This window comes from Cupressus sempervirens, chromosome 8 (genome assembly GCF_028749045.1).
Source record: "Cupressus sempervirens isolate cs-2001-9-10 chromosome 8, ASM2874904v1, whole genome shotgun sequence".
In the NCBI taxonomy this organism is placed as follows: Eukaryota; Viridiplantae; Streptophyta; class Pinopsida; order Cupressales; family Cupressaceae; genus Cupressus; species Cupressus sempervirens.
Window position 1 is genome coordinate 391,441,834 of NC_143125.1, and position 27,345 is coordinate 391,469,178.

The following is a 27,345-nucleotide window of genomic DNA, read 5'->3' on the forward strand; positions in this document are numbered from 1 at the left end:
CCTATATCCACTTGCTGTTAGAAGTCTGCATTTATGCATTTAATGTGGAGACTTGAAAGAAAAAAAACTGATGATAATTGGAATCAAGAACATGGAACTGATGAGAGTATAAAACCATTAATTTTATGACTCGTGCATTCTAGAATAGCACTACTGAATCAGCTCCCAAAACAAGATAGAAAATTGTTTGTAACCGATTCTTGAAATCGGATTTGATTCACATAGAACCACCTACAAATCCAAATTGACATCAGAGATCAGCAAAAGATCTAGGCTGAGCATAATGGTTTTGGTTACTTGATTCTTGTTGTTGAAGTCTCATGGCTGCAAGTGCACATTCACTCGCTGCAGATGGGTGAACATGGAGGTCTACCAAAAGGATCATAGGAGATGATCTAGAGCCAAAGGAGATGGTCCAGATGGTTGCCAAAAGACCTGGGGACAGAGGAAATAGAGGACTCTTGGGTGAGGCAAAGAATTGTTGGGATGTGGAGCAGCATTGAGGAGTGGACTTGAAGATTGGAGAAGCAGAATTAAAGGCAGCCACTTGAACTCCATTAATAAGAGACAGTTGCAAGATAGAGAGAGAAGTAGAGGCATCAATTCGATGATGAAGACAAAGAGGCAAAGTTTGTTTGCAGGATCTTATCACCACATTTCCATGGGACATGGAAATCTTTTAAGCCCGAGAGTAGTTCAGGGGCACCAACAGGTTAATTAATTTGATCGCACTTTATAAAATCTAAATGTTATCATGTTGAAAATGATGTCAATATTTATATATTAATACATGTAATAGCAAAATCTCGCAAAATTATGCAAATATTGTAACTAGGGAATATGAATAAGCAATTGATAGGACATATTAGTTGAAGCAGTTTTATAACTGCCATGAATGCATTTTAAAAGGATTGTATTGGATTGAGATGTGCCATATAGAAGAGGGAGAAAAGAATGTAAAGATCATAAGCCCTCTAACTGTCGATAGTCATGACCATTATGTTCATTTCTTGTGAAATGCAATGCCAATAGAATTTTCAGTTTGCTAATTAAAATGCAATTGCAATTAATGCTTTTCTATCTTAGTTCAAGGGGAAACCTATTTCAAGAATCGGTTACAAGACACATTGATTTCAAGATTCGTACGCCGGGGACACGTCCCCACTCGAAAAGCCAAGGCTTCCGAGACGAGGAGTGTTTACCGCATAGGGTAAGAAGTTCAACACATGTATAACACGATTCAATTCAGAACAGGTACTTTATTCATGTATGCACTTGCAAATTACAATCCGATTACAATGACTACAATGATCAATGATGATTACCACGATGATTCCAAAGTCCATCTCGGACGTGTACATTTACCTTTCTGAAGGGGTGACTCAAGTGTCACGCGCCCGTTCGGATACTACTCTACCCGTCGGCTACACTATACATTTTACTGACAGCATCATCCCCCCCAAAAGAAAAAAGTTGTCTCCATACAACAATTACAAAATATCTGAGACAAATTAACAACAAAATACATTAACTGACTAACTACGACAAGATAGATCTGTTTTTGTCACATCACTTTCACATTCATCTCGTGCTTGCACCAAACTGGTCTCCAAACCACGTTGCATCTGTAGCCTCTGCTAACACAATACTATCTCCTTAGCGGACCTTGATAGCCACCCATGCCGCTTTCTCTATTTCCAACTCCTGGTTACACTGAGCCAAGTGTCGCCGTACTGCCTTCAATTGGATGATCAGCTCCTCCCGAGCTCTCTATGCATCCACCAAAACAACCTCACGCCCAAACACCTACTCTGAGTGCCACCTCAGACACACAGACACTCATGCCTATGGCAGCAACTCCAGGTCTCATCAACTGGTCACACTTCCCATGACTGATATCTGCAATGACTGGGGGTCTCAAATTAGCACTCCGAAACCCACACAAAACTGCATGGAACACACTATTTCTGTCATTTTCTTCCAATTTCACACTCTTTCTGGCAACTACTTATGTTTACCCTTCCCTTTGGCATCATGCATTACTCATTCCGAACTGTTTCAATCTTTCGTCGTTTTTTTCTTTTAAATTTATTTATTTTGCTCTTCCACTTCCTCTTTCCTGCAGACCTGCTTTGTGAATCGGCTACAGCAATTCCTCTTCCTTTCCTGATACCCTTCGTACGGCTATCCCAGCTTCTCCCTTGCCGTATGTCGTACGACCTCCTTCTTCCCTTTCCTCTGGTTGCCCAATCCGTATGGACAAACCATACGGTCTTTTTTGTTTCTGCTTTGTTATTCCTTACATATGCTCTTTTTATTTTCATTATGCCCAAAGGTCGTACGGTCATCAATGATTCACATGTATTTCGAACTTCCTTGGGTCCGTATGGTCCTTTGTATTCTTTCCCACTAGAGACCGTATGGCTTATTCCTTCTATCTGCTTATTCCGTATGGTCTTGCTTATTCCTTCTATCTGTCATACGGCACGGTCTTGCTCACCTCACCAAAGCCTCGAGGTCATACGCTCATCTAGGGGCTGTACGGTTATGTAAAACTTTACTCCGCTTTTTTTCATTTAATTTCAACATAAGTTCTTTTTGGGGCCGTACGGCTATCCAAGGGAGCCGTATGGTCATCTAACCGCTTTTCTTTTCAAGGTCATACGGCCTTTTTCTCCAAACTTTTCCCTATTTTATGACTCACTTTATTAATTTTGCTTCTCCTCTATATAGTCTCTGCTAAGGCCGTACGGTAGACTTCTGCTCCTAATTCCTCTTAATACATTTACTTTATGCTTCATTTTATCTTTGACATTTAAAACTATATTCGATTTTAATATTATACATATTTACATTATTTACAGACATCTTTTCTTCGTTCATTTATTTGCCCGTGAAGAATCCTTCCTTTCCCTATATATTTTCAACTTTGATCCATTTACGGCATCTAGTATTTCTTTTTCGTCTAGTGTCCACAATTTAATTGCTCCGTTATATCCAACTTCGTGTATCTTGTATGGTCCAACCCATTTAACTTTATATTTTCCAGGCCTTATTTCATTTCGTCCATTATACTTCAGTACCAATTGACCGGGTTGAAAGTTCTTCAATTTTAAACGTTTCTAATGCCATACCTTCCACTTGTTTTGTGCAACTTCCACGGCCCATGCTGCATAGTTCTTATTCCTTCGGTACGGCTGCTTCCATATGGGTACTGCACCTTCGATTAATGGTATCCAATGGACACATAGCTCTGGTGGCACTCCTTTTAAGTCCTTATACATCCAAGCTGCCGCCTTCAATATTGGGTTCCAATCATCTCCTACAAGAATGTTCTTTGGATTTTCCTCATCACCCAAGTTTATTGTTTTCACCGTCGGCTCTTCATACTTCATTGGTTTATCTTTACTGAACGTATGGGCAAATGTTTCATCAACCTAAACTTCTCTCCCTCCTTCAGTTCGCTATACTCCTTCGGAAACTCATGGCCTTCTTTTCCTTCCTCGATACTCAAAATATTGTAACTCGAAAAGACCTCATAATCTTCCATTTGCCAATGTAGCAATCCGTTTACTGAATCTAGGTCATCATCAGTTGACCCTCCTACTAATCTCAGCACCCCTTCATCATCTGGTTCCATCATTTTTTTCCCTTCGTTGTCATTCTCGCCTTCACCTTCTGAGTCCAACGACGCTGCTTCTTCTCCTACCATCTGTGTATGCAAATCGATTATAAATCTCCTACCTCCTTTCTCCATTGACAGGGTGTTCCTTTTCCAATCATGCTTTACCTTAGCTTGCACCAACCACCTCCATCCCAGGATGGCATCGCACCCTCTTCTCTTTAGTGGGATGACCACGAAATCCAATAAAAATGGTTGTGTCCCAATTGTTACCGGCTGTGCCATCAAGGTGCCCGAAGGTTTTATCCCATGTTGATCTGCTGTTAGTAACTGAAAGATGGGTAGCCATAATGTTGGTTGTCCAAGTTTTTTCCAGATATCTTCCGGTAGCACGTTCACTCCCGATCCTCCATCTACTATTGTATCCGTTAGCACCGTACCCAGAATGCCCATCTCCACCACTACTGGGTGTCTACCTATCGTAAGTGCTAGTAACATCGGGTCGTTGCTACTGCCATGGTTGTTTCCTTACTATCCTTTGCTTCCTTCATCACTCTTGAGGACAGTGTCATTTATAATAGCCGTACGCAACTGCGGCATGGTGAGAAGAAAATCATTTAATTTAATTGGCACTTCCGTTTGCATTATCTGTTTCACCATGTTTTGTTCCGCCAAGTTTCTCTTTGGAGTTTCAGCAATGTCTTTTACTTGTGACTTCTCTGCTTTCATCTACTTCTCTATCTCTGTTCGGGCTTTTTGTAACCTCTCCTTCTCTTCTTCCGCATTCGGATATTTTGCTTTCCTCGCCTACTCCCGCGTGATCGCCAACATGTTCTCATCACATGTTTCAATACTTAATAAATTTACGCCTTGCTTTGGACATTTTGAATCTTCATGGTCCCCTGGACCACACCATCTGCACAGTAGTTGCGGCGTCTCCTTCGTAGTACAATCCCTCGCGAAGTGACCCCAAAGATTACATGCCTGGCACTGTATCATCAGCCGTCCACTCGCATCATATTGTATTCTACTCCGGCCTCCATTGTTATTATTATTGTTTCCACCCCTTCCACATCTATTATTATTTCGATAGCCACTTGAAGTTGCATCATTGCTTGTGTTATTGCTATTGTTCGATGCTTCCTGCGTTAGTAACCACCTACTGGTGTCCTTTTGCTTTCAAGTTAAATGGGCACTCTTTCAAGGAATGCCCCACCACCTGGCAGATGTCACAAAACTACTTCTTCGGGCATGAAGCCTTTGTATGGCCGTCCTCCTTGCAATCTGTGCACCACAGTTCTCCTTTTATTGTATCCGAGTTTTTTTTCATTTTTTTGAATTCTTTCATCATCCAAAGCATGTCTTTCTGTAGTGCTTTCACCTTCTTGTTTGATTCCTCATCGCTACTATTGCTTTCCGAGGATGAATCATCTGAATCAGAGGATTTATGCTTCTTCTTCTTACTTGTCTTTTGTTCGCTTTCCAAATCCATGGCACGAGTATACGCATCGGTGTACGATGCTGGTGGTACAATCTTCATTTTCTTTTTAAGAGCTGATCGTAGCCCCTCCACGAACCACCGTTTTTTCAGCCCATCCGCTAGTTGACTCTCCATCTTTGCGATCAATTCTTTCAGTCACCTGGCATAGGTTCGGACTGTCTCATTCTTTCCTTGTTGGGTGCTATAGATTTCAGCCACTATTTTATTATCATCTCGGAGTAATCTGAATTCTGCTATAAATTATTTTTTAACATTCTCCCATGTATTAAGTTTTTGAGGACTAGTGTCAAAAAACCAATCTATCACCACACCCCGTAGGGTCATTGGAAATTGTCTTACACAATCATCCTCATCCGTCACACCATTTACCGTCCATATGGTTTCACACGTTTTACAATGTTTGATAGGGTCTGCTGAACTATCACCATGAAACGTGGGTAACTTTTCTTTAGGGTCAGCTATCGTTACTTGCCTTTGATTCTGAGGTACTTGTGTACCCGCGCTGTTGTGAGCTCCCGCACTGTTTTGGACTCCCACACTATTCTGTGCTCCCGCGCTATTCTGGACTCCCGCGCTGTTCTGGATAACAGTCTTGTTCCCAACAACTGCGTTGTCTGGTGAAAAGTCTTCAAGTGACGTTCTATTCGCCGCCTGTATCCATTTGTCCGATTATTAGGAACGAAGAGATCACTCCACGCTCATGCTCTCTCGGCACTTTGAGCAGTGCGAGCTGTTTCCCTTCCAAACAAACACTCTCCCCTCGGTGTATACAGGTTAAGGAATTCTTCCCTTGTTTCCTCCACCAAATTCAAGCGTTGTCGAGTTTCTTCAACAATTCTTCGGCACTCCTCAGCCTACTAGGTGAGTGCACTCCCTCTGTCTGTGCCTCTTCACCCCTTCGGTGCCCGTCAACAATCTGCTGAAGTCTCTGCCTGCGCTCTGCTTGCTGTGTTAAAATTAAAATTTCTTTTGATGTACTTAGTTCATTTTTATCTTTTACCTTGTTTTGATCCTTGTTTGGCAAATTCGGCATTAATCCTCATTCCTTCATTCTAGGTACGTCTAGCAACGGCGCCAAATATTTACAGCATAGGGTAAGAAGTTCAATACATGTATAACACGATTCAATTCAGAACACGTACTTTATTCATGTATGCACTTGCAGATTACAATCCAATTACAATGACTACAATGATAATGATGATTACCACGAAAATTCCGAAGTCCATCTCGGACGTGTACATATACCTTTCCGAAGGGGTGACTCAAGCGTCACGCGCCCATTCGGATACTACTCTACCCGTCGGCTACACTATACATTTTACCGACAACAAGGTCCTAGAAACAGGGGGACGAGTATGGGACATCCCCCCGCCATCCCCAATTAGACAAAAAATGCAGCAAATGTCCCCTGTACTTGACGACTTCTAGGAGAAAAAAAAAGACAGCTAGCCATCCTCAGTACAGAAAGGGGACGTCCAGAAGTCGCCTGACTATAACAGGGACAGTCAACCATCCCCATTTTTGTGAAGCTTAAAAAAAATTATAATAAAAAACCTTATTTTGTTTGTCCCTACTTGGTCATCTAGTGGGCCCTGCCCCTCCAAACGCCCTAAAAGGTCAAAAACGACCACATTGTAGTTGTTTTGACATTTGTTTGCTTTGTCTGAAGTTAAAGTGTGTTGAAGCTTGTTGGGGTTTTCATTTTGCAAGAAGAGGTGATTTTTTTTGCTTCCATGGTGGCAGAGGCAGAATGAGAGCAACAGTTTGCTTCATTGTTCTATGTTGAACTTGAACATGATGATGAAACTTTATGGTAGCCCTCTAGCCTTTAGGCATATTTAGATTTCCAAATTTTTATGATTTTTTTCACTACTAAACTTATATTTAAATATTTTTGTTCACATATTGATATGTATATTGACAATTGAGTGCTAAAATCGGTTATTATTTCCTACGTAGCATTGAAATGGTGCACGTTAAGGTTCTATAATGTTTAAAAGACATGTTTTGTGCTTGGTTTCATATGGATAACATGTATATTTGCAAATTTCAGTGTATATTTTAAATTTTCCCTATATATAGCCGTTCTCGTTTTCTGTCCCCCTCCTCCCCCCAAATTGCCAAAAAAAAATTGCTGTCTTGAAAATTCGTCCCCGTCCCGGAAACTCGGGGGAACATAGATTTCAGGAAAGAATGCCCTGTCAGCATTGACATCTAGTAAATTTCATTGGATTTAAAATTGTTTTCAAAAAGGTTTTCATTACATTCTTCAATGTAATATGAATAGCCTCATTCTATTCAAGGTAACATGCCAAGTCCTGGTTATTTTGATAACCAAAATGAGAATGTAATTGGTTTACAGCTGATTCACATAATGCTTGCAGAGGTCTGATTTTCAAGGGATACCGGGCTGTCATAAGCCACTTCCATAATAGCTTAATTGCATCAATCTTTTTGCAGAGGTCTGATTTTCAAGGGATATCGGGCTGTCATAAGCCACTTCCATAATAGCTTAATTGCATCGATTATTAATTTGGTTTGCAAGAAATGATTATAGGCAGCCAAGTACCGATTATCAAAGTTGCTATCACAACTTTTCAAACTATAATTGAATGTTAACTTAGTTGGGAAGCTTATTGGGCCCTTTATTATCAAGTGAGTTGTGATTTACATCGTAAATATCCATTTTTTGTTTAGAATATTATTAGCAGCCTATTTATATAGTTCAACAGCGATTTCTTTCTTTTGGTTTTGTCTTGGCATTTATCCCCAATTCAATAATCGATTTAGAGAAGCTTATGATGTCTACATTCTCGGTCATTGTAATGTTTCTGTCATAAAATAAATTATTAATCAAACTTTTGTTAATGGGCCAATTGATTTAATATATCTCAGTCCCATTTTGTTTTGTTTTTGTTGGTAGTTGGTATGTGTAGCCGTCAACTATCTTTGTACACCCTCGGAAAGGTTTTCCCAACGGGTATTTAAGCATGGCTTGTAGGTAGTGATTAATATGCGATTTGGATTATTTCTTTGTACTATGAATTCCTGTTGGAGGTCTGGTTTATTCGCCATTTCGGAAGTGAAAGATCTTCCCTATTTGGCTCGTGTGGTTTCGGCGGGATTCAACCCTCAACCTATTTCGTTGTTGCATGTAATACTTCGCTCAGATCTAGCAAATTGGCGCACCATCTTCTGGCAAATATGAATTGAATGTTTCTGTGTTCACTTCCCATTCTTGTTTGAGTTTTATCTTGTTCATGGTTTTATTGAGCGAATTCATCTTCCACCAACACACAACTTCATCCGCACAACTACACAACCGTACAAACTTTGGCTAGCACACAGACACCTCCATAAACTATACCGTACGGCCTCATAGACATACCGTATGGCCTTGCTTTGTGATCCCACGACCTTTTGAACACCCTACCACACAGCCTGTCCTTGGCCCTTCCATACAGCCATCTGTCATCTAATATCATACAACCCATCATTTTTCCATTCATTGTACATTACTTCATATCACCGTACGTCATATATGTTGCTCATCACCACACCGTACAGCCTCTCCCTTGATTGTACATCCTCATTTGGTGTTCATACAGCATCTCAACCTAGTTGTACTGCTCCAGTATACCGTACTACTTCCACAATAGCTCCACCTGAGTGACATTTTCAGTATCTGACGGAGAAAGATCGTTTCCAGAGAAGTCGTAGGGAACAGGATCATTACAGTCATGGAGCAGATTTTATTGAACTCTCAATTGAAAGTATTGGTTCTGAATTTGCTGCAAATAATTTTGAAAGGGACCGATTAGTTAGAAGTTGATTTCATTTAAATCGGTTATTGATGAAAAACAGGCTTCTTCCTTTGGATGCAGTTAATTCTTGGTGTCATCAGTTCAAGAATGGTATTGCTTTTGTAAATGACATGTCCTTGGTATGAGAAATAAAGTTTAGATTGAGGAATGCATTTGCATTATGCTGTGCAGTCAAAATATGTGAAGCAGTCAGGATCATTCAAAAATGTAATGACAGTTGAATGCCCAACCATTGCTACAGGAATATGTTTTGAATAACCAGTAAATGTGCTTCATGTGGAAGAAAATGCAATTGAACAAGTTTGGTCTCTATTGTGTCTGTTTTATGACAGTAAAACGAAGTGTGAATAATATTTCAGACTATTTGCAGATTTGGGGAAAAGTTATATGATGATCCACATCAAAAATATCAACAAATATGGAAAGATTAGAACTAATGACCTGCAGAACAATTAAGCAAGGCAGATCTAATGAAAAATAATAAGATATCAAGAGTTTGGTATCAGTTATTAATTGCCAAATATTGATGTCTTTGTAATTAGATTACCCAAGAATATTTGAAAGATGCCATGCAATAAAGTATTGCCTTTGGTTACCAAGGCACAATGCAACATTTATACCAATCACAGTACCCAGAAATCAGAACAATCTTCAAATAAACAAACCTGACAAAATTTTAAAAATGAGACAGAGAGGTTATGTAATTGTACACCTGGAAGCATACAGAATTACACAGTGTTTATATACAATAAGGTTCATACACTATTTTGAAGGAATACACATCATGGTTTTTTTGATGAATAGTCTATTTTCTATTAATTATAATATTAAAGTTACATATTCACAAAAAAAGCGTCAGAGGATACAAAGTTCACCCCACAAGAGTTCACACGGCCCAAGGCCAAAAAGCTAACAACTATTCATCAAAAAAAAATCACATAAACTGCCCTCAAGCGGCCAAAGCAGTGCCAATCAAGGGAGGAGGATCATGGTGATCATTAGAACCCCATACATCAGCAGGGTTTGTGGGTGGCTCAAAAGGAGCCCACCCGTCATTAGCAGCAACTTCTTTATCTTTATCTTTCTCTCCCTTTGCCCTGGGAGGTGACATCGCCAAAACCAGGCAAAAGAATGACCACTTCGGATCTCTACTGGAGGAGGGCCAACCAAAAATAGCAAGAGCAATGGGAGGAGTAACCGGTGACCAGCTAGAACCCTTTCGCAAAGAGGCTGAGCGGCAACGCCAGCCATCAAACCACTGCTAGGAGAGCGACAAAGAGCCTAAGAACGTGGCATCTGGGAGCGGCGAGGAAAGGAACTACAACCCCGTCGGCAGCCACGAGGTGGAGTGTGGTCCGTGGAAACAAAATCCAGCGGCACTCTAGCAGTCATACATGGCGCGTCACCCCAATGGTTAAGCAACTCCTAAAGGTGGGCCACTTCTAGTGCAGCCTTGTCAGTTTGTACTTGAATCTGCATCATGACATTGTTACATATACAAGCCTTAGTGTACATGGAAACATTACTATCCCGAAAACTGTGAGTGAACACAACAGCATTTCTATCCTTCCACAGAGTAAATAAGATCTTCTTCCTGAAAGCATGCCATATCTGAGAATACTTGAAGGGAATTCTAGGTGAATCTCCCAATAGAATCATATGCCAAGAGAAGGGCTCAGGCCAAAACGGTTTGAAGAACTCAAGAATCCAGAGCCAATATTGTTGAGCCCTTTGACAAAACCATAAAATGTGAAGGAAAGTTTCAGGTTGCCCACAAAAAGGGCACCTAGGGTCTGGGCTTTCCAAATGCTTAAACCGAGGGCCCAAGGGCAAGCCCTGGAAAAGAACACAACAAGCAAGGTGTGCAATCTTTGGCTCAGTGATAGCAATCCAAATAGTGTTGAATCTAAGTCTCCATTTTTTCTGAGATGACTGCAAATGCCAACGCTGATTGAGCACATAAACCATAGGCAGGTGAGCAACCAGCCAAAGATAACCCATCTTGAGTTTGTAGCTGGTCGTAGGAGTGGCAGGGTACCACTTCCAATCCTTCCACTATGGTTTCACCAATTGAAGCCCTAGTTTTTATAGCATATGAGGAGGCACCGCAAAAACTAGAAGATCAAATGTCTATCGATCTAGACGGCTAAGCTAAACTGGACTTGTGTGTCCTCCCATGAGTGGAGACTCATGATGGCTCTAAAGAAGAGATCTATAGGAGTCTAGATGCCACGTTTGAAAAAACACAGATCACTCGCCCCTTGAACCTTAGCCAACAAGATTCATTCAATACTAAACAAGGGGGACCACCAAATGTTGTGTTGGTTCATAGAAAGACCATCCTTGAAACCATCTCTAGCCTAGCGAAGCCATGACTTGAGAGCTTCCCAAGGTTTCCAAATACTTTCCACTACAAAAGTGCCCTTGATTTGCACTAGTAAGGAGTAATGAGAAGGGTTTGAGAGCCAATCCCCTTCCAAGGTAGTCTATTGACTGGATATCCTAAAGAAATGCAAAGCCAGAGGTGAATCTTCCAAGCTTCATTGCTAATGAGAGCACGAATGACCCATTTGGTATGCAACGCAACACCCTACTTTTGGGTGGACATAAGGATGAGGCCTCTAGACTCTTTAGGGAGACAACGGTACTCTCAAGCCACTTTGTGAAAGCCATGATGCTTGGAGTCTGTCGCCCAAAGAAAATTCCTCAGGAGACGCTCCGATTTCAAATAGGAAGCTTTAGAGGGTGCCCAACAAAAAGAGTAATAAACATGAGTGGCCACTAAAACTTTTGAACAAATCTGGAATTCACCAACCAGAGAAGAGGCTTAGTAATCCAGTATTCAAGTTTCTTCTCAATTCTAGCAATAACAACATTCCACAGCTCAACAAGGGAAGCCTAGAAAGCGAACGGAATGCCCAAAAAGAGAAAAAGCTCCCCATGCTAAATCCACTTCCACTCGTATTGGTCAAGCCAAGAAGGAACCGGAAGAAAAGATTGCCTGTAACAAAACGTTTTAAGCTATTGAATAGAGCTTGAAGCCAGGCAGAAAGTGTCCAAACAGTACAAGGCTTAGCAATATTTCCCTCATCCTCAATGAGAGCGAGGAAGGAGTCATCGTCAAAGTGCCCATTGACTAGCTGGGTAGAAGAATCAGGCGAGGAGATACCACGAACCAGACCAGAGGATATGGTCCCAAAACCTTCAGCAACAAGCACATAGAGCACTGAGGCCAAAGGACAACCCTGGTGAATAGATTTGAACAGCCCAAAAGTTATGGATTGCTTGCCGAGAAGAAGCATCTCCAAAAAGCATTTGAACGTCCTAAAGGAAAACAGGACCAAACCCAAGGGCTTTAAGCATCACAAGAATAAAAAGCTATTCAATGTGATCATAAGCTTTGGAAAAGTCAATTATGAGGAAGAAAGCTTATTTCTTAGATTGACGAACTCATTCCATACCTTCCCAAACAGCAATGATATTATCCAGAATATACCTAGATTTGGTGAAGTCATTCTGCTCTGGGCGCACAATCAAAGGCAAGAGATGGCAAATTTTGAGGGTCAATGCCTTAGAAATGATTTTATAGGAGACATTCAAAAGAGTGATAGGTCTCTGATTGCAAATATCTTCAAGGTCTCTGGTCTTAGGTATGAATTTAATGTTTCCTTTATTGATGATACTCCCAAGAGATTTAGAATGAAAAGCTTCGAGATACACTTTATGCAGATAAGGGCCAATAGATTCCCAAAAGGTTTTATAAAATTCACATAGAAACCCATCACACCTTGGGGCGTTGTCATCCGCTATGGAGAAGACGACTTCCTTAAGGTCACTGATTGTGAGCATTTGCTCACAAAAAGCATGTTGCTCAGCCTCAAGCAGGTTAAGCACAATAGAAATGCAGTGTTGTAAAGCTCGATCTCTGGCACTGGAATGGCCCTAAGAAGTGAAGACTTCAACATAATGGAGAAAAAATGCTTGGAGAATATCAAGAAACTCACAGATTTTGTTGACCTTCCTTGATTCTCTTAATCCCTGCAGCGGTATGACAAGCCCGAAGAGCCTGAAAGAACTCTTTGGAGGTCTGATTCCCAACCTTAAGCCAATGCAAGTGAGCCCTAAGCTCCCCGTGCGGCATAACTATCTGCAATTTGCTTCTAATGGCGAATATTGGCAAGCCAAAGTTGTAGGTCTATGTCAAACGGATTCATGGCCAGAGCTTCAGAGGCCGTACAGAGCTCTTTGGTAGTGGCCTCATCAGATCTTCGGCAATACATTGCAAGTCGCCTACTGTGAATCCAAAGAACCTCGTCGTGCAGGTGATGGCATCATTCCACCACTAAATCCACCCAACTTGAGGTGGGGTCGAGGATCCATATTCCAAATACGCATAATATGAGCAATAGTGGAGTCTATCGAAGAAGTAATGTGTTTAAGAAAAATTGCGATTTGGGAGAGCGTTGTTGCACAATTTGCCAGATAATGGAAAAGATGGGATAGTGGTCTGACAAGGTCACATCTTTAGAAAACGGGAAGAAAGATTGAGCAGAAAGCATGGAACGATCGAGTCGTTTAAATATCTTGTCAAAGCCAACTCAAAAGTTGGATTAGGTATGCCAAACCCCACTAGGACTACAGCAGTTAGCATTGGGATCAAAAAGGCCCAATTTATTACACATGTAGTACTAGGCTTCCCTTTCCCAAATTGTCCAGCGAAAAGGCAAAATCCCATCTTTGTCAGAGGCTAACTCAACCATATTAAAATCCCCACACATAACCCAGGTGGCTGGTAGCAGTTGATCCGCCATCCAACACCAAAGGTGATATATTCCCATACATCATTAGGAGCACAAATAATAACTATGCCAAAAGAATAATTACGAAAAGACGGAAAAATCCATACTATTCTCTGCATGGGGTCAAAACCATGCGAAATGACAAAAGAAATTAAAAGGGGAGAGAAGAATAACTACACCACCTCGACCAGCATCATGCTGAGAAGAAAACAAGCCACTATCTAGCGAAATAACTCGGCAAGCTGAATTGAGAAGAAACCCTAAAATTTTATCCTCATGGAGACAGAATATCTAGATGACCAAGTCTTCGTCTGGTATCACAAACATAATATTTCTTGGGGAGGTCTACAAGACCTTGAACATTCCATGAAAGAAAATTCATGATAAAAACTCTTACACGTCCTCCGCGTCCCCAAGAGAGGAGAAACTGTTATGCAAGAAAGCTACAGTGGGTTTACGAGTAGGAGAAGAATCTCCGCTTTTCCCTGAAGAGACTAGGTTGAAATCATAGAAGCAGCCTATAGAGTGCGGACCCAAGTGGGTCAAGAAACACTTGAAGAGGCTTTTGCTGTCCCCTAGGCAATAGGGTTTGAAGGAGGCGCCATGAGCAAAGTAACATTGAAACAGGCGGAACTGGGTGGCCTAGATAGGCTCCAAGGAAGGTTGAGCGACAGTTGAAGAAACTTTCTTAGAAGTCGAAGGGCTTTTGCCCTCACGGACCACAGTCATCCATTCATCTTTTTTCGGGGCCTAAGCATGCTTGACCTCTTTGGGAGGTTGTTTGTTGCACTCAAGCAACAGGCAATCCTTGATCTTAGGCTCAACAAACTAACACTAATAGCAGGTGTTCGGTATTTTCAAATAAAGCACCTTATGGGTGAAGGTGGTTTTGCCAATCTGGATATCAATCGTTTCTTTGAGGTCCCGTGAGAGGTCAACCTCTACACAAACCCTTCTCTGGGGACGAGTGTTATAAAATTTATTAGGCTCTATGCAAACGACCTTGCCAACAGTTTGTGCAATAGCATGCAAGAAGGTCAAGCAAGGCAATGGGGAACCAAGAAACTCAACCCACATAGGGACTTGAAATTTGTTATCATCTAAGACGGTAAAATCTCGTGATCACCTTTGAAAAACTAAGAGGAGTGAAGACCTAACAGTCCAAGGACCACGGGAAAACACCTGGTCAACCTGGCTAGGGTTAGCAAAACGAAATAAAAAAAATCCTTCGTGAGGCTTTGAACACCTTCAAGCTATATTCCATAAGAAACCCAGGTTTTGGCGACCCATTCTCTAAGCATGCTTTCAAAAGGAGCGAGACCCACAAAATACCCTATTAGGGTTTGCTTCTCAAGCCATACGCATGTATTATCAAAATCTTGAGCATTAAGAACTATATCAGGAGAGAAATTACCTCGTGGAATGCCTATGGTACAAACTTGCAGGGACATTTTCTCAAGGGAGTCATTAGCGCCAACAGCAACAACTCCAGCACCAGCATTAACTATTGGGACAAAGCTTGCCGAAGCCATTATAAACCTAAAATATCCTGCAATAAATGTGGTATGACAGACACAAGGCAGAAGGACTCAAGGCAAGAGTCGAACAATTTCCCAAACCCTCACACCATGATTTTGCAATTGCAAGCAATCAAAATAACAAACTTATACATAATAACACTGCACTCAAGTCATTAAACAGGTTTGAAATGACTTCTACGCTTATGCAGAAAACCATTACAAGTAATTTATTTTTCCTGATTACCTTTCAAAATATCAAAGGATAATTCTTGTAGGTTAAAGGATAGCAAAATTACTTGTAACAATCACTAAAAGTGTTGAATATGACTAATCATGCAGTCACATGTGCCTATTCCATGGGATCAGTCTTAAGATGTTGACGACAAAAATCCATTTCAGTTAGACTCCCACAAATTGTTACGTAAATCCCCATGGGCTATGACAAAAACATACATAATTATACTTGGGAATATTTAAGTGATTCCTGACCCCTAGCGCAGGCAGAAAAACAGGAGATTAATATTTTTTCTCAAACAGAAGCACTCGTTATTGGTTAAGCCAGATTGATTTCTAATTTGACTGAATACTAAACTTTTTGGCATGGGAAAAAAATTTATCACTAACATGCAGCTCCCAGTCTTAGACACAAATGCATTCCTGATTAAAAATCATAAACACTGTTTCACATGTTGAGATAGCTATTCACATTTTCCTCTGGTATTTACGCTGCAGAATCAACTTAGAAACATCAAAGCATACTAGGTTCCAATACAAAATGTTTATTTTTAATGTCACTTTTACTTCAGTTACCAGATTAATATAAAATCAAAAGAGAAAATTAATCACTGCATATAATCTAGTTACTTACGCTTCTTCCAAGTCAATAACTTTGATAGCAACATCTTTGTTTAATTCTGTATCAAACCTGTCATGAACATAGCCACGGGAGAGTCACTGAGCAGAAAGATAAAATTTCTAAAATGAGCATTTACTATAAACTGAACGAAGGACCAATATTCCATTAAAGAAACAGTATGCTCAGTGAATCAAATTGATTCAGTAAAATCAAACACTCATCGTTTAAAAGACATCAAAGTCAAATAAAATATTTTTCATTTCGACAAATGCTCAGAGCTGTGAAAAGTCTTATAGTTTGAACAGAAGAAATGGTAGATGATCAAAATATTGTCATTGATGTCAAAAGAAAAATGAAGGTGTCATTGATGAATATAAATCAACTATATGGAACACATGTTATGAAAGATAAAACTACAAGGGATCATGTGAACTATTATAAGTCTCATAGTTTCTGTCATAAAATTGAAACATAGCTATATACAAAGGCTTTACAATTTGTCTGAGAAGGCAGCAAGTATGTTGCCAGGATAAGTCTAATAGTCATCAAACACAAAGACTAGAGAAGAAAGAAAAGTTAATGTTTATCATACTATTGGACACTATAGAACAACAGGCCAGTGATTATATATATGCAGACTTTGGAGAATAAAATAAATATAGCTCTAATTGAGAGCCAGGTGGAACTGATTATCTTAAAGTTAACAAATATCAAATATGGCAAGCCACGACGGAATACAAGCTGAACATGGAAATAATAGAAATAAATAATCATCACTCAGATTGAACAGTCAACATGGGAGACGATCCCATCAGATGCAGCGATATATATCGAGTGATATATATGCAGCAATATATACAGGGCAGCAGCAAGTATGGATGACGTCACAAACAATAGTCAAAAAGTTAAAAAGAATAAGCAACTATAAATTAAGAAGACAGTTCATTGTCGTATCACCAATAGAGCACCATCAGTTTTGAAAGATGAACCACTCTTAGCGATAAATTGAAGGAAATGGTTTGGTTGAGAAATAGCTTATGATGGAACATATGAACAGTACAAACAGCATATCAAGGGAAATGCTTTGATTGAAGTATGTAGCAGCAATGAGTATCATGATTTATTGTGTAAACTTGATCATAGTAGATTTACAGCAGCCAATGAGATGGAGCGATGGAAATTAAAGAAAATGATACAGGAAATACAAAACAGAGTCCAGTCAGCAATATGCAGCGATTGGAGTTAGACGAACAAATTACAGAAGATAATGTTAAAGACAAATGCATAAATCAACAGATAAATCTGTGACGGCAAGACAAGTGATGCATAACTAAAATAGTAATTAAACGAAAATGAGTCAGCAATAAGTCAATATAGAGTGATTGTCGGCAGAGCTTGTCTAATAAAAACAAATGAATTATAAATGAACTGAAGGTATTGAATGATAAATTAAATTATCATTCGAACACAATATGGGAACCGGGCGATGAAGGTGGTGGGATACAGATGTTTGCATTGTATGAACCCAAGATGGACGATCAACATGTGCGACTCTATGCAGAGTACAATTTCTTATTAACTATTCAGAGGTTAAAAGATATCGAATGAGGAGGATCAAATAAAAACTTAGTTTGGCATATATGGCATTAAGAGGAGTAAAAGAATAAGTAATTTATTTCTGAAAAGGCATGACTTTTGAAATTGAAAAGTCGCATTCCTTTGCTATTTAAATATAAATAGGAGATGTATCATTGGCCAAGAAAAACAGCGATTGGAGCAGAATGTGAAGAATAGAATATGGAAGAGAAAACAATAAACATGTGAAGTTGAAGAAAAAAGAGAAACAATATATAAAGAATATAAAAAGGTATGAAAGAAGAAAGAAAATTTGGAGCAGATTGCTAAGAGAATGAGTCAAATAAGAATGAAGTGTATAAAGAGATTGATATTAAAATAAATAAATAAGATTTTGTATAGAGGAATAAAAAGTATAAAGAGAGAAGTCAGAAATATGGAAGTGAAGAATAATAATATATATATATATATATATATATAATCAGAATTTTAGTCAGATTTATATATTCATATCAGAACTGTAGAAGAAGTGTGAGAGGTGCAAAAAAGGAGGAACACATATATAATTAAGATTAACTTAATATTGGGAAAAAATATATTCAGATTTTTTATCAAGAATAAGAAGTGTGGTGAGCCGTGCATGAAGAACAATCAAACTGTACACCCGATTAAGAAGATCTATTGTTGAAGATCATTACAGAATTGTGGAAAGATTGCTTGAAGAGAGCACCGGTCATTAGTTCAGAAAGCAATGTTTTTTTTTTGGATTTTGGTAAAAACAGGTTTTGAGGGAACCCGAAACCCCATACAGAAACCAAAAAAACTAGATAATTGAGCTAAAAGTCTCACCAAGTTCAAGGACCTGGAACCTACAAGTATGGCAACAAGACATAAAAAAACAGATTTTACAAGAACCTAAAACCTAAATATAGTCAAAAATACAGCTTGAAAGCTGGAAAATAAAAACTACAAAACATCCAGCAATAAGAACCAAGATCATAAACCCAGACCAGCAACAAGAACCTGCAGAAAACAGAGCAAACTTACACCAGCTCCTTCATTGCCTTAGTCAATTCTTTACCAGTATTAACAACCTCTTGAAGGAGGTCTTCGACAATCGAACCAAGAGCAGCTTCAATAGCCCTTTTCGTGCTCTGCCTTGTCCACTTGCAACGTTGATAAGGTGGAAAAGAGGTTTTTGTGTGTAGTGAGTTGGTGCTCACGAAGACAGCAGTGGGATTCCTATCGAATCGCTCTGTTCCATTTGATTACACATGCTTATTCCAAGGCATTATTATTCCTAGGATTCGGATCAGTCGTCCATTCCATGGAACCCATTGTTGGATATTACCCCAGTAAAAGTCTGAATATGGCTCTTATGGGTGGGGGTTGGTTCTTCTAGTAGGTTGGAGCCTGCAAAGTGTGGGAGTTGGAGCTTCTAGTGAGTTGGTGCTCATAAACATAGGGGTTGGAGTCTCTAGTAGGTTGGAGCCTACAAATCATTGTAAAAGATCAAGTTTATACATGAAGCAATTATTTGCTAAGGTTTTCTCCCACATTGGGTTTCCACATAAAACATTGTGTCATTGTGTTAATGTGCTTAATTGTTTATTTCAATAGTTGAAGTTATTGTTTGGATAAAAGTTTTAAATTGGCAAAGTTATTATTTTGCCAAACACAAAATGGTCAGAGGGAAAAAGACCCAATGCAGGCCAAAATACAAAAGACAAGAATGGATTGCATAAGACTCACAACTACTCTAGGGCAAGCTTCTACACAAACAAAAAACTGTATATCTGACAAATGAAGAAAATTCTCTAGAAAATATGATGCATGGATACCCATTATGACTAATAGATCTGCATTATTAGATAGAGGAGTAGAGAAACTTCTGGTAGATGAAAAAACCTTAAGCAAACTGCTCGCACTTTCAAGTAGAGAAAAAGGTAATTTTGACAGTAAACTTCAGAAGAGATTTATAAAATTTGAAAAAGCTTACAAATTAAATGCATGATGAGTTGGCACTTCAAAATTTTAGAAAGTTTGGTCTTATAGCTTATATGCCTAGTTCTAACTCCTTCCCTATTAAGGATCCATTAAGTATTTCCCATTACATTCTTGAGAAAATATTTAACCAACTTGACACATGTTTTGAATAGGCAAAACCTACCAGTTTAAGACAAAAGTATTGGGTTCTTCCTCCTGCCCCGCCCTCCACCCCCACCTCTCCCCCTCTCCTTCCTCCTCCTCAGTCCCAGCCTTGTTCAAAAACAACAAAAAGTTAAAACCTACTTCATTTATGCCATTGTGAATGAAAAACAAAACAATTTTCTTCATTGCTTTCTTTTTTGCTTACCATTGCACAAAGAGAGTTGAAGATTGATCCTCACATGCTTCAAGCCAGTTCTTGTGCTATTCCTATGCATTTGCAAGTGGTGATTTGTTCTTAATGACATTATTGCCTCGATTGCTTTTACACCACCACCTTCCTCATTTGGTTGAGACCTAGTCAATTTTTCATCTTTATGCCCATTTTGATCAATACATGACCATTTTTTTATTGTTTTAGGCCTTCTCCAAAGTAGGTGCATTTTGTTCCTCGTAGAGGATCTTGGAATCCTTGAGAAATTCCTTGGCACCCCTTGACTTGAGCTCCTCAACGCAAATTAGCACCTGAGGAGAAATTATCAATTTGGGTGCAACTCCAAGCCACTTCTATATTGGTGCCCTTGGATGCATTTTGGCTCAAGTGAAGGAATTTTCTCATCTGAGGAAATTGCTTGACCCCTGACACTATTGCCTTGGTCACTTTTACACCACCACCTTCCTCATTTGGTTGAGACCTAGTTAATTTTTCATCTTTATGCCCAATTTAATCAATACTAAACCATTTTTTTATTGTTTTAGGCCTTCTCCAACCTAGGCACATATTGTTCCTTGTAGAGGGTCTTGGAATCCTTGAGAAATTCCTTGGCACCTTGACTTGAACTCCTCTACACAGATTAGCACCTGATGAGGAATTATCAATTTGGGTGCAACTCCAAGCCACTTCTATATTGGTGCCCTTAAGTGCATTTTGGCTCAAGAGAAGGAATTTTTACATTTGGGGAAATTGCTTGACCCTTGAGGATTGGCGCACATGGGCACTCCTAGGGGTGAGTCACAAATTTATTCATAACTTTGTCATTTTTTTGCTTTTGACATGACCTTGGATCACTACTCAATCATTTTTTATGTTTTCAATGATTTTCTTTCCAATTTGGACATTGGTGATCGTAAGTTCTTCAGATTTTGTGAGATTTCAAGCCTTTCCTTGCTTTTCCTCTTTTGGGATGCCTTTTTGGTGCTTTTCCACATTTTTTCCTTCAAGTGCCTTTTCAGCTATGTTTCTAGACTTAGTGATTTTTCAAGATTTTTGCTTCTAGAATTTGTTTAGTAGTTTTTTTACGTGCTTTCTGATGGGGAGTTTCTTCACTTAGAGCTTTTCTTGCTATTTCAAGGCTACTTCTTTGCCTACTTAGGGTCACTACTCTAACCCCAATCTAGAGGACTCTCTTCCAAGCCCCTTTCTCCAAGAAACTTACCAATCAACTTAGTTTTTACTCCTTCTCACTCCCAACACCTTAACAATGCATCTTTTGGCTTAACAAGCCAAAACTCCATCAAATGCCATCAAAGGGCCAAAATCAAGTTTATACTTTCTTCCTATGGTTCTTGACACTTTTCACATCATTGTGCACCTTTTGGATAGGTCTATCATTCCCACAACTTCAAATTGCCTTGTTTGTCCTTGTAGCCCTAAGAGCCCCTTATTAGCCCTCCTAAAAACAAGGAACTTGTAATAACTCTCAAAATCCCTTAACAAGGCCTATTGATGCCTTTTGGACTTTGTTTCCTAATGACCTAGGCTTGAAGATTTTCCAGGTCTTAGGCCTCCATGGTGTTCATACAGTACGGTTCCAAAAAACCCTTATTTTGAGGGTTTCAAGGGCAATGATAGCAAAACACTTCCCAAATGTTCTAGACTCAGCGTCAAACCTCCTCCTCTGGTTCATGGACACCTAAAACCCTACTCCACCATTGCCCCTTCAAGGTTGGCACGTGCTAATCCTCTAGTCATTCTAAAATCCAACTACAAGCTTCACTGCGCCTTGCCAAGCCTTTGTTTGCTTGCCTAGGGCTCGCTTGTAAAAATGACTATCTGACTCCCACACTCCTCAAAATTGCTATGTACATTATTTACAGTGGCTATTACTTGATTTCCAGAAGCCATAGTGTTTTGACCATGGAAACTCAAGCTATAGCTATTTTGGTGTTGATTACACAAAACTCGACAGCAGGTAAGCAAAAACTAATTAATTTTGAAAACCTAACAAAATGACTACTTCTGACCAAAACAACCTAGCACAGATTCAAAACATAAATTCAAGAAACTATTCCATCTGAAACAGCAAGCAGAACAATCCAACTGTCCTATCAATCCTCCAAAAACTTGTTTTCCTGTCAGCAATCCTTCTTATTTCAATAATTGTTCATACAAGTGATTCAACCAACCCTTAAAAATGAGTTGGAGGGTGTTTAAATAGGTTCTCCTATCCACCTCGGCCTTTGGTTCAAGCCATAACTACCTATTTTGCCCTTTCATAAAAAGGTGCAAAAATTGCAAAGTTGTCAATGAGCAATTTTGACAACTTTTGCCATTTTACAATCTAGGCCTCCAAACTTGTCCACTTTGGTTCCAACTCTCATAAAATGAACCTAAAACACCTAAGGACCTCCATTAAACACGTCTTGCCCCATTTTAGGCATTTTTCCATGTTTTGCCTCATAGAGCAACTTTTAGCAATTTTATGCTTGTCAGGACCTAATTGGTTAAAACTTAACTCACATTCGACTCTTACCTAACCACACCTCCTAAACCAATCTTGGGACTTTAAATGTAGTCCTTATTCACTCAATGGTTGGTTAAAACATTTACAAACCAAAATTTGAGTTAGGGTTTTACCTTACCCATAGGTGCTCCTGCACCACTTTCTCAGACTACTTTTTCTGGAGATGCTTTATCAGACAGCCTTTTCTGGAGATGATTTTTCAGACTGCCTATTCCAAAAATGTTTTTTTCCTCTCCCTTAGCCAGTGCTACTCTGGCCTACCAAAAATAGACTTACTATAGTACTTAAGTTTGTTTAAATGCTATTTAAACACCCTTTAAATCTAACAATCTCCCACTTGGGGATTGATAGTACTTTCCTGATCAGTCGCCATAATCTAACATAAAATTATGAAAAATAGCCAGCGGCCTTAAAGGCATTATGAAAAACAGCTGCCCATTAACCTGGCTGAGCTTTGTTGCCTTCATACCCACTTGTTTTCTATTTATAAATTCCAAATTCAGTTATTAGTTTAATTTCCAAAGTAATGCTACCATGATCAAAACACACACTGTGTCCTCGAAATTCATTTGTGCTTCTCATGCATTATTTAAGCAAATTTTACAGATATAAGAAATTTATTGTATTTGCCGAGTACCTCATCCTAGTCAAAATATAGGCTTGGCAGAGATTTTGCCAAGTCGAGAGTTTTTATGCTAAGCGCAGGATCACACCAAGAGGATCAGAATTGTGGCAGACTAGTACTTACCATCTCATCAGAAATGAATGCCTCTCCTGCCCACTGACTGCATCAGGCTCCCACCTACCCCTGCCATAGCATCTGAATCTAAAGCTAAAGCTACCAAATATAAGCGCGGGAGACCAAAAGAGGCAATGGCCGACTAGAGAAGCTCAAGCATTGGCAACTTGAGGAGCTTGGGAAGAAAGTCGTAAACTTGCCGGGCTGGCTGCTGTAGAGGCATCAGCTGCAGTCTTGATTAACGTTGTCATAATGTTGTTCCGCAAATGATAGAGACAGAGCATGAGGCCTTTTCTGGTCTAATAGTTTCATGTTGTCTAACTCTGAGACAGGCCGTAAATCTTGTATTGGCAAAGAAGTATGGATTACCCCAGTGTCATGATGAATTATTCCAATGCAGCTAGTTTATATTTTTGCGTTTAGAGAATGAATGAAGCTGGTGTTGATTTCAGTGCGGAGCTCTCACCGCTCAAAAAACATGAATTTGCTCAATATATGCTGATGATTTGATAGAGGCAAAGCAAAACGAATACATACCCCTTAAAACATCCCAAATATATGCTGATGATTTGATAGAGGCAAAGCAAAAAGAATAAGAACCACTTAAAAACATCCCATATATATGTCGATGATTTGATAGAGACAGAGCAAAAAGAATACATACCCCTTAAAAACATCCCCGAATGAACCTTTGCCAATTAGCTCCAACGAATGGAAACGAGACTCTATATTGGTTGCCATATTGGATTGCTGCTTCACATTTCCCTTTCTTTCAAAAACCCCAATTGAGTCTAAATCTTCTCCAGCTCAGTCCACCGAACTTATCCGATCGCCCCGTTTCTCTCCCCAACAATCCACGCCGCTGTTAATCTAAGATTTATGAGATCGATTTGGCCTTAAATTAGATCATCCTTGTTCTCCTCCGCTGGTTCCCTTTATAATATTAGTGTGGATTTTACGCAATAAATTTGGATGTTAGGTGCAACCTGAAGACCCAGGTAGAGGCAAAAGCATGTCCCTTGAAAGCTAATTTTCAGAGCATACTACAAGAAACATATATTGTGATGCTGAGATTTGCGTGACTATGTCATCACTGTATTAATTGGATTCATTTTCCTATTCTTATTTATTTTTATATTTAGTATTATACATTGTTTTTATTTTTGAAATATATATATAGTTTTCTTATTCTTATTTATATTTATATTTATTATATTTAGTATTTATTTTTTAATTGTATATATATAGTATCAAGTGGTCTAGGCCATGTATATAAATGAGTGTGGGTTCTTTATATTTTAGTTCCTCCCAAGCAATACTTATGCATTTATGACCAATCAAATCAAAGAATTTAAAAGATTATATGAAAATTCAAATGTTTATATCTTTTTTTTTTTAAATTATTTTATAAATCACATTTTTCACTCTTTCTATTGATCCATACTATTTTTGGTGGGGTAGAAAAATAATTTTTTTCAACAAAAATACAAATATTTTCTAACAACTTTATCATACATTAATGAATGCATTAATTATAACTTTATCTTTTCTACATTTGTGACAAGTTGATAAGATTTTATTTTTTCAATAATTTTATCTTCTACTTCACATAACATCTCTAATCAATATTAATTCTCAATAACAATATAATTCCAATATGCTATATCTTTGTATTTGAATTTCTATTTTTATTTTTTTTAACTTTAATTTTTTTAATAAAAGTAGTTAAATTATTACTATTATTTTACTTTTATAAAAATAAATTAAACAATATTATTTTTTAATTATATATTATAATAGTTTATTTTACTTTTATAAAAATAAATTAAACAATATTATTTTTTAATTATATATTATAATAGTGTTTGTAGTATGTATAATTGATAAGTGTTACAATTTATAAATTATATTATTTATTATTATTAATATTTTTTATTTAAACATTTTATCATTTAGTTTAAATATATTTAAAACTTAAATATATATTTTAATATTAAATCAATAATTATATTTTACATCAAAAAAAAATACTAAAGGAAATAAACACAAAAAAGAAATAATTCAATTCTAAAAGATATATAAATTATTGTTAAGTTTTTTATAAACTATGTATTAAAATTAAATAGTTATATTCTATTTCTTATTTATTACATCATATTTATTACATCATATTTATTCATCAAAATCAAATTTATATTTATATGTATTACATCTATTTATTATTTACAAATGTACATATTAAATTATATAGATATTATTTCATAATTAAAAATTGCTTAATATGAAAATTTTGGAAATACAAAACATTAAATAATAAACCTTCTCTAATTGTGAAAAATTAAACAATTAATTTTACTTATAAAATATTTTTATATTTCAATACATTTCATTTTTTCTTATACAAATGTGAGTTTTAATATATAAATTAAATTCTTAGTTTCATTAATTAAAATATAATATATTTTAATTTTTTATTATAACCACGATTTTATTTTGACTATTTGTTTTATTAATAAAAATAATTATATTTAATTCTCTCTCTCTCACACACATGCAAAAAACTTATGTTGGTATCACTCTATCTTACTATTTTATCTCTCTTCTTCTTCCTCCTTTGTATTATCTATCATTTTTTTCCTCTGCATATATGTTTATGTTGTTATTGTTCTATAATGTTATTTATCTCTATCTAATGATTAAAAATAATGTGACTTCCATTTGATAATCAAGATAAGAATAATAAATAGTTGGGGGAGTTTTTCCAACTACTTATGGTTCTCTAGTAGCATGCATAACATGCTTAAACATATAATGTGATACTCCAAATGCTTCATGACTTCTTCAAGTTCTATAATTCAAATATCGGTATGGATATCTTTCCTCATTGCACATATTTTAAGTTGTCAATGTAGAAGGTGCAAATTTGTCTAAAACATATGTATTGATCGTAGTATGATATTAAGTACTTAGTGCCATATTGGGGACTTTGGCCTTTTATTCTTGGGCTTAAATGACCAAAGATATAATAATATAACATGAGAACTTAACAACAAAATATGAGCCATCCTATCAGATCACAAGTGCATTTCTAGGCAAAAATTAATGCATTCACAATGTTAATTTAGAACTATTTAACCTTATTTTCACTTATCTACACCTCTACAACCATTATGCATTAGGCAGGAACTATGACGCATTAGGTCTCTTATTTAAATATGTTGCTTAGATATCTAATTGAGTATTGTTTTTCATATATGGGCATATTTGTAATTGTAAGATCAATAATTTTTTTTTTTAATTCTATATATATAGTATAAAGTGGACTAGGCCATGTATATAAGTGAGTGTGGATTCTTTATATTTTTTAAATATCTTACTTAGATATCTAAGTGAGTATTGTTTTTCATTTATGATCATATTTGTAATTGTAAGGTCAATGAATTTGATTTTTTATTTAGTTTTAAAATTTAAATTTAAATTCTAATAAATAGTTTTTTATCTTTTTATCTTAAGTTAATTAGTTTATATATATATATATATATATATATATATATATATATATATATATATATATATATATATATATATATATATATATATATATATATATATAACACAAAGTGGCACAGGTCATAATTGAGAGTGGGTTCTTTATATTTTCCTAATATATTGCTTAGATATCTAATTGAGTATTTTTTTCATTTATGGTCATTTTTAGTAATTGTAAGGTCAATGAATTTTATTTTTCGATTAGTTTTAAATTTTAAATTTAAATTCTAATGAATTTTTTTAATATTTCTATCTTATTTTAATTAAATATAGATTTTTTTGAAAATTGTGGTTAGGCATAGCATCTAAAAGCATTTAACATTAGTTCATTGTTCTTTAGTATTATCAAAAATCAATAAATCATCTCTCATTATAGAACATTAAATGAGCAATCAGTAACAACAAAAAAATCAATTTAGTAGATTAGGAGTAACAAATATGCGTACATCATTTTAAAGCCATTAT

The 27,345-nt window shown here is 37.3% G+C and overlaps 2 protein-coding genes across 4 annotated transcripts in view; both read right to left on the bottom strand.

Moving 5' to 3' along the window:
* The window catches only part of LOC149542930 (uncharacterized), a 223,123-nt gene extending 198,692 nt beyond the window's left edge, over positions 1 to 24,431 (bottom strand). Inside the window, exons 1-2 of one of the 3 annotated variants that reach the window (XM_089797846.1) lie at positions 23,996 to 24,431; positions 16,138 to 16,194 (exon numbers count right to left, since the gene is read on the bottom strand). In XM_089797846.1, coding sequence (XP_089653972.1) covers positions 16,138 to 16,194; positions 23,996 to 24,072 — 134 coding nt within the window. In that variant the 5' untranslated portion in view covers positions 24,073 to 24,431. The remainder of the gene's footprint in view (positions 1 to 16,137; positions 16,195 to 23,995) is intronic. The other 2 variants (XM_089797848.1, XM_089797847.1) reach the window with 2 other exon arrangements.
* On the bottom strand, positions 1,780 to 15,298 carry LOC149542933 (uncharacterized). Its single transcript, XM_089796233.1, has 2 exons — positions 15,164 to 15,298; positions 1,780 to 10,423 (listed from the first exon to the last, which is right to left on the bottom strand). Exon 2 carries the CDS (start codon positions 4,118 to 4,120, stop codon positions 3,392 to 3,394), a length of 729 nt encoding a protein of 242 aa, XP_089652359.1. The 5' UTR covers positions 4,121 to 10,423; positions 15,164 to 15,298; the 3' UTR covers positions 1,780 to 3,391.
* Positions 24,432 to 27,345: the final 2,914 nt, after the last annotated feature.